At 40.1% G+C, this 18,562-nt stretch overlaps 1 protein-coding gene and 1 long non-coding RNA gene across 9 annotated transcripts in view; both read right to left on the bottom strand.

Moving 5' to 3' along the window:
- Positions 1 to 357: 357 nt before the first annotated feature.
- Positions 358 to 16,514, bottom strand: LOC124378543. Of its 4 annotated transcripts, none has more exons than XR_006924266.1 (5): positions 15,404 to 16,514; positions 14,554 to 14,892; positions 6,069 to 6,334; positions 5,546 to 5,881; positions 358 to 1,130 (listed from the first exon to the last, which is right to left on the bottom strand). It is a non-coding gene; the product is annotated as an uncharacterized LOC124378543 (long non-coding RNA). The 4 variants fall into 4 exon arrangements; XR_006924267.1 differs by having other exon boundaries at positions 14,554 to 15,620; positions 16,347 to 16,514; XR_006924268.1 differs by having other exon boundaries at positions 16,347 to 16,514.
- Positions 16,515 to 16,539: 25 nt separating this feature from the next.
- Positions 16,540 to 18,562, bottom strand: part of LOC124378541 (ADP-ribosylation factor-binding protein GGA3-like) — a 13,896-nt gene continuing 11,873 nt past the window's right edge. For 3 of the 5 annotated variants that reach the window (XM_046838256.1, XM_046838259.1, XM_046838258.1), the window contains 7 exons: positions 18,383 to 18,502; positions 18,138 to 18,196; positions 17,946 to 18,022; positions 17,738 to 17,865; positions 17,445 to 17,614; positions 17,097 to 17,207; positions 16,540 to 16,705 (listed from right to left, as the gene is read on the bottom strand). In XM_046838256.1, the coding sequence (XP_046694212.1) occupies positions 16,595 to 16,705; positions 17,097 to 17,207; positions 17,445 to 17,614; positions 17,738 to 17,865; positions 17,946 to 18,022; positions 18,138 to 18,196; positions 18,383 to 18,502 (776 nt within the window). In that variant the 3' untranslated portion in view covers positions 16,540 to 16,594. The remainder of the gene's footprint in view (positions 16,706 to 17,096; positions 17,208 to 17,444; positions 17,615 to 17,737; positions 17,866 to 17,945; positions 18,023 to 18,137; positions 18,197 to 18,382; positions 18,503 to 18,562) is intronic. The other 2 variants (XM_046838257.1, XM_046838260.1) reach the window with 2 other exon arrangements.

Below are 18,562 nucleotides of genomic sequence, written 5' to 3'. Positions count from 1 at the left end.
CATGAAAAGATTAGTGTTAGCTAGTGACATGCTGCTTCATCAGAACGACCAGTGCGAAGGCTGAGGCTGGATTTCCTTCATTTTTAACCTCCATGTGTATTTTTTGTTAGTAAGTGTATGTTAGCAGGGGTGTAACGCTACACAGATTCAGTAGTTTTTCTAAACAAAAGTGCTTGTCATTTTTTTTATTAATGGAGCTTATTATTAACATTTGTGAACATCAGCAATATTTTTTAGCTAAAATGCATGTTTGGTTAAATATATAATAATTTATATACAATAAAATACGCTTATTATATTGATTAAATACAATTTGAAAAATGTAAATTGTTAGACTCCATTTGGGTAATACAGATGTGTGTGTGTGTGTGTGTGTGTGTGTGTGTGTGTGTGTGTGTATTTCACATGTAAATATGTAATTTTCTAATGATATGATCTACTGAACTGTTCTATTTATTTCAGCAGATAAAAGTCTTCATTCCTTCCATCCTTCATTCGTCCACTCCTTAAATATGTGGAATTATCAGGATTTTCTCTTGACACTGGATATAAAATGCTGAAGACTCCATAGCGCTAGCGTTGGTGAAGGTTGGAAGCGCAGTCTGGAGCGAGCAGCCACCGTGACACTGCGCTAACTCCAGTTTCTTATTTACACCCCCGGCAGTGTTGTGTATGTTTGTAAGTTTAACTGGGAGTGCGAGGTGGAGACGGAAATTCAGTATGGTCAGTTTAGTGTAAAGGTTTGGTATGAATACATGAACCGTTACACCCCTAACAGTCAGCGGTATCAGTGCTGTATGCTAATAGATCTATAGGAAGAAGTGCTGTAGTTACTCTGTGTTGCACTCAGATGTGTCGTAATGATCTCATGCTGAACATGGGCTTGAGGAGGTTAAGGAGATCCTTCAGAATTTCCAAGTTCTGAACTGATAAGGCCGTTTCTTTAATTCATGATGAATGCAGTATCTACAGTTAAGTTCTGTCAGCGTTCTGGTTGGCATGGTTAACTCCCAGGTGCTTCAGGATGTATTGGCCGATGCGTTGGTGTCTGTAATGGATGAAGGCCCAGATTCCCAGAACTATAGGCACAATTAGAAGAAACAGGAGCCAGTAGAAGTTCTTCTTCTTGTCTGATGAAGAGAACAGAAAGAAGTTGATCAGGTAAGATCATATGATGCGTGCTATTTAAATAAATAAAGCACATAAATGTAAATACATCACTACAATGTTTTATACAACCGGCGTGTCCTTCAATTATACCATTTATATAAAGAGGAAATAAGTTCATGAATACGTGTATTAGGATATTTTTCTGTTTATTACACAAGAATAACTACAGCGATTTAAAGGTTTGCTCACTGCCCCAACCTTCACTGCTGTCCAGGTTGCCAGATCTCTCAGATTTACACACCGACTGCACTGAAACTCATGAAACGGAGCCAGAAACATTCAGGCGATGGATGTGATGGTGATGCAGAAGGTCATGATGATGTAGGATGAAGCTCTGTTTACTGAACTGTCCACCTTCCTGCCTTCTCACTTCCAGTCTCCATTCAGGAGAGCTTCTCTTTTATAGCTGTTTACTGAAGAAGAGCTCTGGGATGTGATGTGTGCATCTAACCATGATGAGCTGGGATCCTCTCAACCATGTGCCACAAGGACGAAGAGAGAGTATTTACATTGATCTTATATTCAAGCTGGCTTTCAGAGATGGGAAATAAAGTGCACACCTTCATCCCATGATGAAGACGACATGCAGGAATTTTGGTCAGTGGCTTAATATCCTCATATCTACACCATTCTAACACTTCATTAGAATTCCTGAAGAAAACCTGCATCTTTAACAATGCAGTCGAACTCATCAGCAAGAATTCTGTTTCTTTCTGTCTAAAACATCTGCTCCGGTTCTCTATCACTCATACTGACATCCTGTTTTTTACTTCCACTTCCACTTCTTCACACTCTCATTGTTCCTCTGCTTCCTGCTGGACTTGGGATCTTCTCACCATGCTTAATTTGTAAGTTTGCAGTGCTGAAGACTTTGGATTTTAAGAGTAAATGGTGAGTTCTGTTACAGAGGCTTTGATTACACATCTCTGAAACCACAAAGAAGGACTAGTCAAAAAGTCCAGTCTATGTGTTGGTCTCCTGTCCTACAGCCTTGAGCTGTTGGAGTTTATCTGCTTCTGCCATAGGACAAAACCAGATAGATGTGGTTTGGGTGGTTCCTTTATCATGTTCTTTAATTAAAGATTAGATCTGACTCCCAGCTTGGGAATGTCAGGGGATTCCCAGGAAGAGCTTCACCTCCTCCATCCAACCTTCCAATCAAAAGTCCACTGAGAACACAATCATCAGTGTAACCTCATTAACACTGAGTGGGCAGAGGGACCACCTGCTTGTGAGCGTTTCAGCACATGCTGGTCCTGATTAATAGTTACAATAAACTTAAAAATGCTAATGCTAATCTTCCAGTGTACAGTTTCAGCTTGGCTGTAGTTGAATAAGTTGAATAAAGTCAGAGCCTGAGTCGTGAAGATGAGATGGACGAGCGAGTCACAGTACAGGAAAAGTTTTGATGGTAACTGTGTACAATTAGAAGGATTATGAAATAATGATCTGCTGATGACCCACAGGCCTCTTCTCGGGTTGAGCAGAAGCGCACTGGGTATCAGAATTTGTTTTTTTTGTATTCTTGGTTGCACAGTTGTACTTTTTTGGACCCAGCTGTAGAAGGGACTGATTAACTGCACTATCCAGCATCTCCCAGACATGGATTCATCTTCTGAGGCAGGTTTCTATGCAGTGTTTCTTTTTCATGTTTCCCTCACCACCATCACCTCTCAGCCACTTATTAGGGATAAACCTGTATTTGGAATAGATTTTTTCTGTAAAGCAGATTTATGATAATGTCCACGCTTTTATACAGATTTCACACTTTGTGTTTTGGGTTTGTATGAGGAGTTTTATGTTGAAATAATGAAATTTATTAAGGTTTCATGCTGAGGAAGAGCACCACAGACAAATTATTTGCTTTGAGAATGTTGATGGAGAAGTATAGAGAAGGTCAGAAGGAGTTGCATTGTGTATTTGTGAATTTAGAGAAAGCGTACGACAGGGTGGAGAGAGGAGCTGTGGTATTGTATGAGGAAGTCAGGTGTGTCAAAGAAGTATGTGAGGGTGGTGCAGGACATGTATGAGGACAGTGTGATAGCAGTGAAGTGTGCAGTAGGAACGACAGACTGGTTCAGGGTGAAGATTGGACTGCATCAAGGATCGGCTCTGAGCCCTTTCCTGTTTGCAGTGGTGATGGACAGGTTGAAGGACGAGGTCAGACAGGAGTCTCCGTGGACTATGATGTTTGTGGATGATATTGTGATTTGTGGTGAGAGTAGTGAGCAGGTGGAGAAGATCCTGGAGAGGTGGAGGTACACGCTGGAGAGAAGGGGAATGAAAGTCAGTAGGAGTAAGACAGAATACGTGTGTGAATAAGAGGAGGGCAGTGGAGGTGCGGTTACAGGAGAAGAGGTGGAGAAGGTGGAGGAGTTCAGGTACCTGGGGTCAACAGTGCAGAGTAATGGAGAGTGTGTTAGAGAAGTGAAGAAAGAGTGCAGGCAGGGTGGAGTGGGTGGAGAAGAGTGATAGCAGGAGTGATTTGTGATAGAAGAGTATCTGTGAGAGTGAAAGGAAAGTTTATAGGACTGTGGTGAGACCTGAGATGTTGTATGGATTAGAGACAGTGGCATTGAGTAAAAGACAGGGGGTGGAGCTGAAGGTAGCAGAGCTGAAGATGTTGAGATGTTCGTTGGGAGTGATGACGATGGACAGGATTAGAAATGAGTTTATTAGAGGGACAGCGCATGTAGGATGTTTTGGAGACAAGGTGAGGGAGGTGAGATTGAGATGGTTTGGACATGTGCAGAGGAGGGACATGGGGTATATTGGTAGAAGAATGCTGAGGATGGAGACACCAGGAAGGAGGAAAAGAGGAAGACCAAGGAGGAGGTTTATGGATGTGGTGAGGGAAGACATGCAGGTTGGCGTGAAAGAGGCAGATGTAGAGGACAGGGGGGTGTGGAGACGGATGATCCGCTGTGGCGCCCCCTAATGGGAGAAGCTGAAAGAGGAAGATGATGAAGAAGAAGATCTCTCTAAAAGAAGTTTCTTTCTGTGTTGTGTCCCTGTGCTGCGATGTTCCTGCAGATGAGAAGAGTGCAGAGTTCTACAGAGAACACACTGACTAGGAACAAGTACCTCATACAATCCTGCTTCAGAACAACACAACTAAAGGATCACTTTAACATAGACACAGTTACATTTACGTTTTAATGGCATCATTAGTGTTAAAAACAAGGTTGAAATAAACAAGTCAGAATCTGCTACAGATAAAACAAAACCTTTTATGAATTTGTTTACTGATTTTTACAGATTAGGAAATTAAAAATGTTTATTTCAGTAGAAGAGAAAAACAAGTCAAACCCCACTACAGTCTATGACTTGTGTTTAATGTGAGTTATGCACTTTTGCTGTTATAATAATGAGAGAAATCACAAATGCAGATTCAGGATTCAGACACGAGCGCATGCGTTGAACAACTCTGGAATTTTCCGCAGTGACGAATCAAAACTCTTGATTGTTCACTGCATTTTCACCTAAAGTGTGTGTTTATGCAGTAATGCACAAATCTAATGCACCATCAGCAGATCTTCTCTAAATCAGAGTGTTGGTCAGTGGTGCACGGTGATGAAGTGGAACTCGTTACTGTATTAAAGTAGTTTTATATAGTTTTATCACCTGCCCAGGGCGGCGTGTTGTCGGGGTCGCAGTGGGCGTCCATGCAAAAAGAACACGTATTCATGTCACGTCAGTGAGGAGAACTGAATCCTAATGAAATTTATGGATGACAAAAAAAGGTCTGAACCCTCAGTAGCCAATTCAGAACAAAGAGGAACATGAGGGAAACATGCAGGAGATAAAGGTGTGTGCTGCTCTATCACTCTTCTGGTTATGAGGAGAATAAAGACTAATGTATTTAATGAAACAGCTTCAGATCTGAACATCACTCAGGTTCACTGTTTCCTGCTCTGCTTTTACACACAGCAACACGATTCATTTAGCTGCAGAACATTATCATTATAGTGTGTAGTTTATTAGAATGTGTGTAGGAACAGAAGATCTCCAGCCCTCTGTAACTCCTCCTGCTGGAGTGAAGGTAAACAGCACTTATTGATTCGGTTCCTGTAAATGAGGTGATGTTATGAAGCTTTTCTGTGATTGTGCTGAAGATCCTGAGCTGAGGTCAGTGAGGAGAATTTAAAGTCAGATATTATAAGGTGGTAGATGTTGTTTGTATTTTATGGTACAGTAACGGATATAATTTTAAATGTAACGAAGAACAAAACTTCAAACAAACATACTGATAAAATTACAGATTAAAAAAGTAAAAAGACACAAAACACTGACTCACAGTAACACGAGGGAATGAAATGGACTGCTTATGAATAACGATGGTTTTGGTGTAGAAGATGCTGCTCTGGTTACTTACAGTGTACAGAGATGGTGATTGGTTTCTCTGATTTGAACACAAGTGGTTGGTTGAGATTCAGCAGAGCTTCACACTGATACTGAGCTCCATCGTCCTCACGTGTGGGTGTGATGGTTACATTCACTGTTCTGCTCACATTCTTTTTCTCATTTTCCAAATCTGGGACTGTACTTTCATGGAAGATTGTGAAAGTGTTTTGTTTGGGATCTGCTCTGCTCCAGCGTACACTGAGAATACGTCCAGGACCCACGTTTACGACCTCACAACTCAACTCAATCTGTTTTCCTTCTACACACACTTCAGATGAAGATCTCAGGTTAACTGAGTCTGGTTTCTCTGTAAACACACACACACACACACACACACACACACACACACACGAGTAAAGTTGATAGTTGTGATTAATAAGTGGTTTATCCCCTCAGTGCAGGAATGTTGATGATGATGTAAAAGGCTGAGAGTCACAGCACAGTAAAGTGTGTTGATCAGGAGAAGTGTGTGTGCAGTGGGAGAAGATACTCACTGTAAATGGTGAGATTTAAAAAGTCACACAATGATGTCCCAGAAAAAAGAAACACCTAATTCCTTCAGGTTCCTCCCAGTTTGTCAGTTCCTCCACCTTCCACGTCACACTCATCTCATTGTTTGTACTATTCTGTGCTGATTTCGACTCCCAGCCCAGTATGTATTCTGCATCAGGTTTCTTCTGTATGGAGCAGGTGACGTTTGCTGGCTGTCCGTATTCCACCTCCAGAGACGCCACACTCAGAACAGGAGCAGTACAATTTCCTGTTCAGTACAAAACAATCCAAAATGTAGAATTAATGTTCTGTGTAACACAATCACACAACCACACACAACCACACAACACAAACACAATCACACAACCACACACAACCACACAACACAAACACAACCACACAACACAAACATAATCACACAACCACACAACACAAACACAACCACACACAACCACACAACATAAACATAATCACACAACACAAACATAATCACACAACACAAACATAATCACACAACCACACAACACAAACATAATCACACAACCACACAACACAACACAATCACACAACCAAACACAACCACACAACACAAACATAATCACACAACCTAAATATAATCACACAACCTAAACATAATCACACAACCTAAACATAATCACACAACACAAACATAATCACACAACCTAAATATAATCACACAACCAAACACAACCACACAACCACACACAACCACACAACCTAAATATAATCACACAACACAAACACAATCACACAACCACACAACACAAACACAACCACACACAACCACACAACCACACACAACCACACACAACCACACAACACAAACATAATCACACAACCTAAATATAATCACACAACCACACAACACAAACATAATCACACAACACAAACATAATCACACAACCTAAACATAATCACACAACCTAAATATAATTATATAATATAAATATAATTATATAATATAAATATAATCACACAACCACACAACATAAACATAATCACACAACACAAACATAATCACACAACCTAAACATAATCACACAACCACACAACACAAACATAATCACACAACCTAAACATAATCACACAACCTAAACATAATCACACAACACAAACATAATCACACAACCTAAACATAATCACACAACCTAAACATAATCACACAACCACACAACACAAACATAATCACACAACCTAAATATAATCACACAACACAAACACAATCACACAACCACACAACACAAACATAATCACACAACCTAAACATAATCACACAACCTAAACATAATCACACAACCTAAACATAATCACACAACACAAACACAACCACACAACATAAACATAATCACACAACCACACAACATAAACATAATCACACAACCTAAACATAATCACACAACCTAAACATAATCACACAACACAAACATAATCACACAACCTAAACATAATCACACAACCTAAATATAATCACACAACCTAAACATAATCACACAACCTAAACATAATCACACAACCACACAACACAAACACAACCACACAACATAAACATAATCACACAACCACACAACATAAACATAATCACACAACCTAAATATAATCACACAACCACACACAACCACACAACACAAACACAATCACACAACCAAACACAACCACACAACACAAACATAATCACACAACCTAAACATAATCACACAACCTAAACATAATCACACAACCTAAACATAATCACACAACCACACAACACAAACACAACCACACAACACAAACATAATCACACAACCAAACACAACCACACAACCTAAACATAATCACACAACCACACAACATAAACATAATCACACAACCACACAACACAAACACAACCACACACAACCACACAACACAAACATAATCACACAACCTAAACATAATCACACAACCTAAACATAATCATACAACACAAACATAATCACACAACCTAAACATAATCACACAACCTAAACATAATCACACAACCTAAACATAATCACACAACCTAAACATAATCACACAACACAAACATAATCACACAACCTAAACATAATCACACAACCTAAATATAATTATATAATATAAATATAATTATATAATATAAATATAATTATATAATATAAATATAATCACACAACCACACAACATAAACATAATCACACAACCTAAATATAATCACACAACCTAAACATAATCACACAACCTAAACATAATCACACAACACAAACATAATCACACAACCTAAACATAATCACACAACCTAAATATAATCACACAACCTAAACATAATCACACAACCTAAACATAATCACACAACCTAAACATAATCACACAACCTAAACATAATCACACAACACAAACATAATCACACAACCACACAACATAAACATAATCACACAACCTAAACATAATCACACAACCTAAACATAATCACACAACCACACAACCACACAACATAAACATAATCACACAACCAAACACAACCACACAACCACACAACACAAACACAATCACACAACCACACAACCTAAACATAATCACACAACCAAACACAACCACACAACACAAACACAACCACACAACCACACAACACAAACACAACCACACAACACAAACATAATCACACAACCTAATCACACAACCACACAACCTAAACATAATCACACAACACAAACACAACCACACAACCTAAACATAATCACACAACACAAACATAATCACACAACCTAAACATAATCATACAACACAAACACAACCACACAACACAAACATAATCATACAACACAAACATAATCACACAACCTAAACATAATCACACAACCTAAACATAATCACACAACCTAAACATAATCATACAACACAAACACAACCACACAACCCAAACATAATCATACAACACAAACATAATCACACAACCTAAACATAATCACACAACCTAAACACAACCACACAACCCAAACATAATCATACAACACAAACACAACCACACAACACAAACATAATCACACAACCTAAACATAATCACACAACATAAACATAATCACACAACCACACAACCTAATCACATAACCTAAACATAATCACACAACCTAAACATAATCACACAACCTAATCACAACCACACAACCAAACACAATCACACAACCACACAACACAAACATAATCACACAACCTAAATATAATCATACAACACAAACATAATCACACAACCCAAACATAATCATACAACACAAACATAATCACACAACCAAACACAATCACACAACACAATCACACAACCCAATCACACAACCTAAACACAACCACACAACACAAACATAATCACACAACCTAATCACACAACCTAAACATAATCATACAACACAAACATAATCACACAACCACACAACACAAACACAACCACACAACCTAAACATAATCACACAACCTAATCACACAACCACACAACACAAACATAATCACACAACATAAACATAATCACACAACCACACAGCCCAGTCACTGACCACACAGCCCAGGCACAGTCACACAACCTAAACATAATCACATAACCTAAATATAATCACACAACCTAATCACATAACACAAACACAATCACACAACCCAAACATAATCACACAACCTAATCACAACCACACAACACAAACATAATCACACAACCTAAACATAATCACACAACCTAAACATAATCATACAACACAAACATAATCACACAACCTAATCACATAACACAAACACAACCCAAACACAATCACACAACCTAATCACATAACCTAAACATAATCATACAACACAAACACAACCACACAACCTAAACATAATCACACAACCTAATCACACAACCTAAACATAATCATACAACACAAACACAACCACACAACCTAATCACACAACCTAAATATAATCACACAACCTAAACATAATCACACAACCTAATCACATAACACAAACACAACCCAAACACAATCACACAACCTAATCACATAACCTAAATATAATCACACAACCTAATCACAACCACACAACCTAATCACACAACCACACAACCTAAACATAATCACACAACCTAATCACAACCACACAACCTAATCACAACCACACAACCTAATCACACAACACAAACACAACCACACAACCCAAACATAATCATACAACACAAACACAACCCAAACATAATCATACAACCCAAACCCAACCACACAACCTAAACACAACCACACAACCCAAACACAATCACACAACCCAAAACAATCACACAACACACAACCTAATCACATAACACAAACACAATCACACAACCCAAACATAATCACACATCCCAATCGCACAACCAAAACATAATTGTGCAACCCATACATAATCACAATCCCCAATCGCGCAACCCAAACATAAGCAAACAACCCAAACATAATCGCACAACCCAAACATAATCAATAAACTTAAATATAATCGCAGAACCCAGACATATTCGTGCAAACCACACATGAGGGTGAATAATACAGAAGGTGCAGTAGGTAATAATATATGCTATATATAGTAATATACAATATACTGTGCAAAGATTGTGTTTAGATAAACATGTCAGAAAATAACATGCTCAACTAACATGATATAAATGCACTATATTGCCAAAAGTATCTGCTCGTCTGCCTAAACATTGCAAATAAACTTGAGTAACATCCGATTCTTAATCCATAGGGTTTAATATGATGTTGTCCCTTTTCAGAGATGTAGTGCTGAGCTGAACACTGAGCTGAAATCAACAAACAATATCCTGGCATAAGTATCAACATTTTCCACACGAGTCAGGGCAGAATAAAGTACCGTGGACATGGTGTCCTCAGTTGACCTATTCGGACGCTAGGCAAATTGGTATGGGTCCAGAGTGGGAGGCAGACAGTCTTTAAGGTGGATGAGGACCAGTCTTTTAAAGCACTCTGCGATGACAGGGGTGAGTGAGACTGGACAAAAGTCACCCAGTTCTGTAGCAGCGCAGTGCTTTGGCACTGACACGATGGTAGCAGATAGAAGAAAGCGCTGGTTCACTTACCCACTCACTCTCTCATCCACTCACTTACCCACTCACTCACTGACCCACTCACCGAATCACTCACCCACTCACTAACTTACCCACTCACTCTCTCATCCACTCACTTACCCACTCACTCACTGACCCACTCACCGAATCACTCACCCACTCAATCACTCACCCACTCACTCACTTACCCACTCACTCACTTACTCACCACCACTCACCCACGCAATCACTGTCACCCACCCATTCACTTACCCACCCACTCACCCACTCAACCACTCACTCACCCACCCAATCACTTACCTACTCACTCACTCACTTACTCACTCACCCACCCACTCACCTCTCACTCACTCACTCACTCACCCACCCATTTAATCACCCACTCAACCACTCACTCACTCACTCACCACTCACTCACACACTCAACCACTCACTTACCCACCCACCCAATCACTTACCCACTCACTCACCCACCCAAACACTCAACCACTCACTCACCCACCCACCCTCTCATTCACTCACTCACTTACCCACTCACTCCTTACCCACTCACTCACTCACTCTCACTCACTTACTCACTTTCTTACTCACTTTCTTACTCACTCACTCACTCACTCACTCCTCACTTTCTTACTCACTCACTCACTCACTTACTCACTTTCTTACTCACTCACTCACTCACTCCACTCACTCACTTTCTTACTCACTCACTCCTCCTCACTCACTCACTTTCTTACTCACTCCTCACTCACTCACTCACTCCTCACTTTCTTACTCACTCACTTTCTTACTCACTCACTCCTCACTCACTCACTCACTATCTTACTCACTCACTCACTCACTCACTATCTTACTCACTCACTCACTCACTCACTCCTCACTCACTCACTTTCTTACTCACTCACTCACTCACTCACTCTCTCACTCAGTCATGTCTTAGGCCTTGATCTTGAGGACGTACTTACTTTCTTTAAAGACATTTAACATGTAAATTGTGTTATTACATCATAAAAATCATCATCATCATCAGGCCCTGGAGCAGAACAGAGTTAATAGGAGCAGTGAAGTCCAGATCAGATATCAGTGTAAGACTGAACTCGCAGATTAAGGAAGTTTATTTGGAGACACACAGATTTGACTCTCCGGCTTTAGATAAAGACTCCACCTTTTCCTTCCTGTGGCACGTTCTCTGTTGGTCAGCTGTAGAAGGTTTTTCTGTGCTCAGTGAAGGTGCTTATAGAGCTGAGCTGCTCTCTGTGTGGTGGAGTTTCAGGGAATACTAAATATTTAAACACATCAACATCCTAAACCCTGTACACTTCAACAATCTCTGTGAGATATCTCCTGCATGTTCTCCTGATTGTCACCATGTTCCTCCTTCTGGTTCCATGTTCATGACACTGCTCTTTCCTCATCATGTCCAGAACTCACACTCCTGATGGGATTTTTCTGAAGTTTAAATATTAGCTATGATTCTGTAAACCAATAAATCCACACCAATCTCTCAAACATTTCCTGTACTGATTCTTCAGCATGTGTGGATTCTTCAGTTCCACACTCACAAATTTAGATCCCACCTGCTCTTTTACTGGTAAAACAGTGAAGATTCTGTAATGGAAATCACTGCATGAACTCATTAACACCTCCAGAAATGATTGTCTGTGAACACAGTTTGCATGTAATCCACAATTGCAGAAGAGAAGGCATGCGTGAACATGATCCAGAAACACCGCCATCCTCTCTGGGCCAAAGCTCATTTAAAATGTACTGAGACAAAGTAGAAAACTGTTCTGTGGTCAGACGAAACAAAATGTTATTTATTTTTGGAACCCATGGACACCATGTCGTCCGGACTAAAGAGGAGAGGGACCATCTGACTTGTCAGAGTTAAGATTTCAGAAGCCTCATCTCTGATGGGATGGTGGTACATTAGTGTCTGTGGAATAGGCAGCTTGCACATCTGGAAAGGCTCCTTCAATGCTGAATGCTATATACAGGTTTTAGAGCAACAAATGCAACTATAAAGTCATGCTATTGTAATAGATGCAGTATGTAGTTCGCATTGTCTTGCAAAAATATACAACACTTTACATGAATTTCTGTAAATTTTTCAAGACAATGCTAATTACATACTGCATCTATTACAATAGAAAGACTTCCTAGTAGAAGAATGTGGGTGCTGAACTGACCTGCCTGCAGTCTACACCTTCACCATGTGAAATCATTTGCAAAAATGACCTGATTTTTATATTAAAATAGTATAAATTCTCATCTTAAACATATGTTTGAATTGTGAATAGAATATGGGTTTATGAAATTTTGTAAATCAATGCATTCTGTATTTATATACATTTTGCACAGAGTCTCTTTTTTCATCTTTTTTTCTAATCAGCTGCATAACATAAAAACAAATTCTACACTGATTATTTCCCGCATGCATAATTTGTGTTTAAGAAAATCTTTAGAAATGATATGTAGTTATTATTATACAGCGGGAAAGTATTTGACACATCAGCATTTTTATTAGTAATATCAGGATTTCTAAGTGGGCTATTGACACAGAATCCCACCAGATGTAGCATCAAGCCAAATACTGAATTCATACAAAGAAATCAGAACATTTAATTATACAAGTTGAGTCATAATAAATAAAGTGAAATGACACAGGGAATAAGTATTGAACACATGAAGATAACAAGGTGCAAGATGGCATAGAAAGCCAGGAGATCACCTGAAATCTGTCAGTATTGAGAAAGAAACCCTGCCCCCTATCAGTACTAAATGATATCAGATGGTTTAGTCCTAATTGATGGCCTATAAAGGCTTCTCATTACCCAGGAGGCACACAGGAAAAACTTCATGATGGGTAAAAGCAAAGAACTCTCTCAAGATCTTCGTAATCTTATCGTTGAAAAGCATTTTGATGGGAATGGTTATAGGCGCATTTCCAGAATGCTGAATGTTCCTGTGAGCACTGTGGGGGTCATTATCCAGAAATAGAAAGAGCATCAGCCATGGCATCCATGCATGCTCACCACGCAAGACTGCTGAGCAAAAAGCATGTTGAGGCTCGGTTAAAGTTTGCGAAAGAGCATTTGGAGAAGCCTGTGGATTATTGGGAGACTATAGTATGGCCAGAGGAAAGAAAATGTGAACTTTTTGGCAGTCATTCTACACACCATGTTTGGAGAAGAAATCTAATCAGAAGCATATAGTGAAATTAATTGACAAAAACACACACACATTATTAAAAAACAGGAATTCTGAAGTGTCCAAAAAACTGATAATTATAACATGATCCCGAATTTTAGTTTTGGACCACACACACACACACACAGACACACAGACACACACACACACACACACACACACACACACACACACACACACACACACACACACACAGTCCTGCTCACCTGCGTGTGTAGACGACCCACACAATCCCACACACAGTAAAGTGAATAACGAAAAGAAAACACAAACTTTCATCTTGAAGCAGACTAGGAAAAACCCCCGTGTGAACAGAACAGCTTTCAAAGTGAAAGTTCCTGAGACCTCTGAAGGACCACTCCCACTGCCTTACACACACACACAATGTTCCAGGCTAAAGGCCACACACTTGGCATATATTCCAGTATACAAGATGATTCCTGAGATTTGGAGCGTCAGGAAGGAAACTGAAAAGCAGCTGATGGAGAGGAACTTCCTACTGACCCCCTGTGTGCTTCTGTTGGTGGTCTTTATCAACATGATATCTACACACAGATGGAGAGGTATTTATTAGAGGGTGGAAGTGGTAACATTTCTGTTATTTGCAGATGTTTGTCACAGGAAGAACTGGAAGGACATACTAAAACTCTTTACATGAAAAACGCTGAACATGGCTTAATGTGAAAGACAGTATTTTTGAAAGATCAGAGTTTTTCTGAACTGGACCTTTAACATAAACTGTGTGAAATGTGAAGCAAAACAGATTTAAGTGAAAAAAGTAGAAAAAAATATTGATCTGTTATATTTTTAGCACTTAAACTTAGTAAACTTCAAAACCTCAACCAACAGTTGTGGCACACACATTTCTGAACACTGGACAAGTGTTAAAGGATCTGGCATGGAGAAGCTGATGTTGATCTATAATGAGCTCAAATGTTGAGTTTTTTCAAGTCAAGTCAAGAAGCACTTCAGATCAATGTACAAATTGACCTGAAGTGCTGCTGAAATATATTTTTAATCAAGATTTATTTACAAGAAATTCAGTGCAAAACAAACCTGCTAAAGCCTGCTAAAAGGATGGACGCTGGAAAAGTGGCAAAAGGTGGATTTTTCAGATGAATCTTCTGTTGAATTACACCACAGTCGCCGCAAATATTGCAGGAGACCTACTGGAGCCCGCATAGATCCGAGATTCACCCAGAAAACAGTGAAGTTTGGTGGCGGAATAATCATGGTGTGGGGTTACATCCAGTATGGGGGGTGTGCAAAAGATCTGCAGGGTGGAACGCAACATCAATAGTCTAAAATACCATGAAATCTCTACCTCTTATATTCCCAACCATAAAGAGGCCAAATTCTGCAGCAGGATGGTGCTCCATCGCATACTTCCATCTCCACATCAAAGTTCCTCAAGGTGAAGATCAAGATGCTCCAGGATTGGCCAGCCCAGTCACCAGACATGAACATCATTGAGCATATGTGGGGTAGGATGAAGGAGGAAGCATGGAGGATGAAACCAAAGTATATTGATGAACTCTGGGAGGCATGCAGGACTGCTTTCTTTGCTATTCCTGATGACTTCCTTCAAGCTCATGGAAGTCATACAAGATATTAAATTTGGATCTCACAGCACCACTACTTCATTTGCTGACATATTTTTGTATTTGCAGTAAATTTGTTCAATTTCTGTATAGACAAAACTTCTGTCTTGATTAAATGATAAATCTTTTTTCAGTGAAACTGATTAATTTCCGTGCAGTAAACATCATTTGGGAAGGTTTTAGCTTTTCATATGAGCTATTTCTAACACCAGTTAATTAATTAAAAATCAGGTTAATAGCAGGTGTTTCTACAAAATAGATAAGTGACAAGACTTTTGTCAGGGACTGTACACAAATCCACAAACCAGTACCACCAGTAACCCTGCTGTATGTTAAAGAGAACTGAGTACAGGAGTGAACATCTCATAACACTAATGACTGGATTTTATTATGCGTACACAGAGACATGAAGCTGGAAGCCCTGCATCATCCTGCAGCAGTCTTCTTCAGGAACCTGCACTGGATCTCAGGGATTAGTGAAGAGATGGAGATTGTAAAGAAGATGGAATTCTCTGGAAGCAGCCTGGGACTGATGTTCAAATACCTTCAAAACTCATCAACATTTAATTTACACACACACACACACACACACGCATTTAATAAATATGTTTATTACACACACGCACGCACACACACAAATTGGGGGTCAGATGTGAGTCCAGGAGTTCCACTGAGGGAACTGCTCAATGTCTCCGTCCTGCTGCAGTCTCTCCTGTCCCAGAGTCAGAGTCACTCTGAAACGCAGACGCACCGGCTTCTACACACACACACGCACGCACACACACACACACACACAAAATACACACAATCACATCAACAGCATTTTATATACATTTAAAATAATATATAGTTTAATTATATACTCTCACTCTAATTCTGCAAACTAATCGCTACTCATTCACTGTGTCAAATGATCAGGAGCTGGAACAACCTCTGCATGACCCCTTTGACCTCTGAGCCAACTCTATGACCTCCGATTGACCTCTGTATTATCCCCCAAACTCATAACCTCTAATGACCCTGAAGCATTTCCAGCAGAGCTTTCCTTCACAAAATGACCTCAGAATGACCTTTCTGACCCTTCATTGACCTCTCTGACCTCTTTATGACCCCAGTGCTCAGCACTCATGTGATGTAGTGATTCCTACCCTGAGTGGGTTGGAGAGCAGTAGTATTTGGGAGAGAGCAGCAGGGGGCAGCAGAGGGCTGAATGAAGGCAATGAGTTTCCTGTAGCTGCCTGCAGCCTCACACACATATTCTAACAGAGAGAGAGAGAGAGAGAGAGAGAGAGAGAGAGAGAGAGATGAGTGGTAGATGAGTGGTAGATGAATAAAGTGATGATGATGATTGCAGGATGAAGGACACCTGGACCGTGTGATTGTATGGGAAGGTGGAGAAGATGACAGACGCTTGGAAATGTTTAGTAGAATGGATTTTATCTGAATAATAAAATGTTTTATTAGAAGGACAACAAAGAAAAGCATAAACATGTTACTTTGGGAACGGCAGCCAGGAAGAGGAAGTCAGAAACAGGAAGTGGCGAGGTGTTAACCGCCGAGATGATGATGACGGCAACATCGGGGTGAGACGGAGGAGATTCTTTAGTGAAGTGCAGAGAGACATGGACACCGCGATGATTATACACTGTCAAAGGCTTAATGTGGCCTACAGCATTCACACACACACACACACACACACACACACACACAAACACACACACACACAATGTTACTCCAGCAAATCTTTTATTCTTCTACACTCACATTCGTTCCTGGACCTGTTACTCACTGGGTTTGATGGAGTCCAGAGAGACATTGATGTCAGCGAGGGATGAAAGGGGGCGGGGATTATGAACGCCGCTGGATGTGATTGGCTGATTTTCGTTAGCCGTCGATCTGGAACGCAGCTCTGAATCCCTGGAGAAAGACACGAGCAACACCTCAGTGCTTACAGTCTGACAGAGGAACAAAACACTCCAATTCCAGCTTTCACTCACGTCATTGTGAACACTGAGGCATTGTGGGTAATGTCTGATTGTCCCATCTCACTCATAATGTTCTCTGTGTCCTCCAGCTGCAAATAAAAACCATGTCATGATCTAAAACCATGGACTGATATTCAGTTATTCCTGTTATCATAACTGCTGTGGAACTGAGCTTCAATGAGTTATAAAGTGTCTAATAAAAACCTGTAGCAGGTCGTCCAGGTAGGATTTCACACTGAGTGGAGTTCTGCTTGAGTCTGCCCCTCAAAACACAAAGAATCACCATCATCATCATCATCATCATCATCACATTCACTACCATCACCACAACCATGGCCTTCACCAACTTCATCACCATCATCACCACCTTCATCATCATCACCACATTCACTATCATCACCACAACCATGGCCTTCACCACCTTCATGTTTGTGTGTGTGTGTGTGTACCATGTATTTTCTGCTGTTCTTCCTCCTGCAGTAGAGTTGTGTTCTGCTCAACTTGGCCACAGGGGGCGTCGTCTCCCAGCACTGAGAAATCAATCAGGTGGTACGACTTCACTGGACTCACTGACAGAAGACCAATCAGATCACATTAAAACATTACAGAGCTGTGTGTGTCCAATCAGA

Source organism: Silurus meridionalis, chromosome 24 (genome assembly GCF_014805685.1).
Source record: "Silurus meridionalis isolate SWU-2019-XX chromosome 24, ASM1480568v1, whole genome shotgun sequence".
NCBI classification, from domain to species: domain Eukaryota; kingdom Metazoa; phylum Chordata; class Actinopteri; order Siluriformes; family Siluridae; genus Silurus; species Silurus meridionalis.
This window is presented reverse-complemented; position numbering and strand designations above follow the sequence as displayed.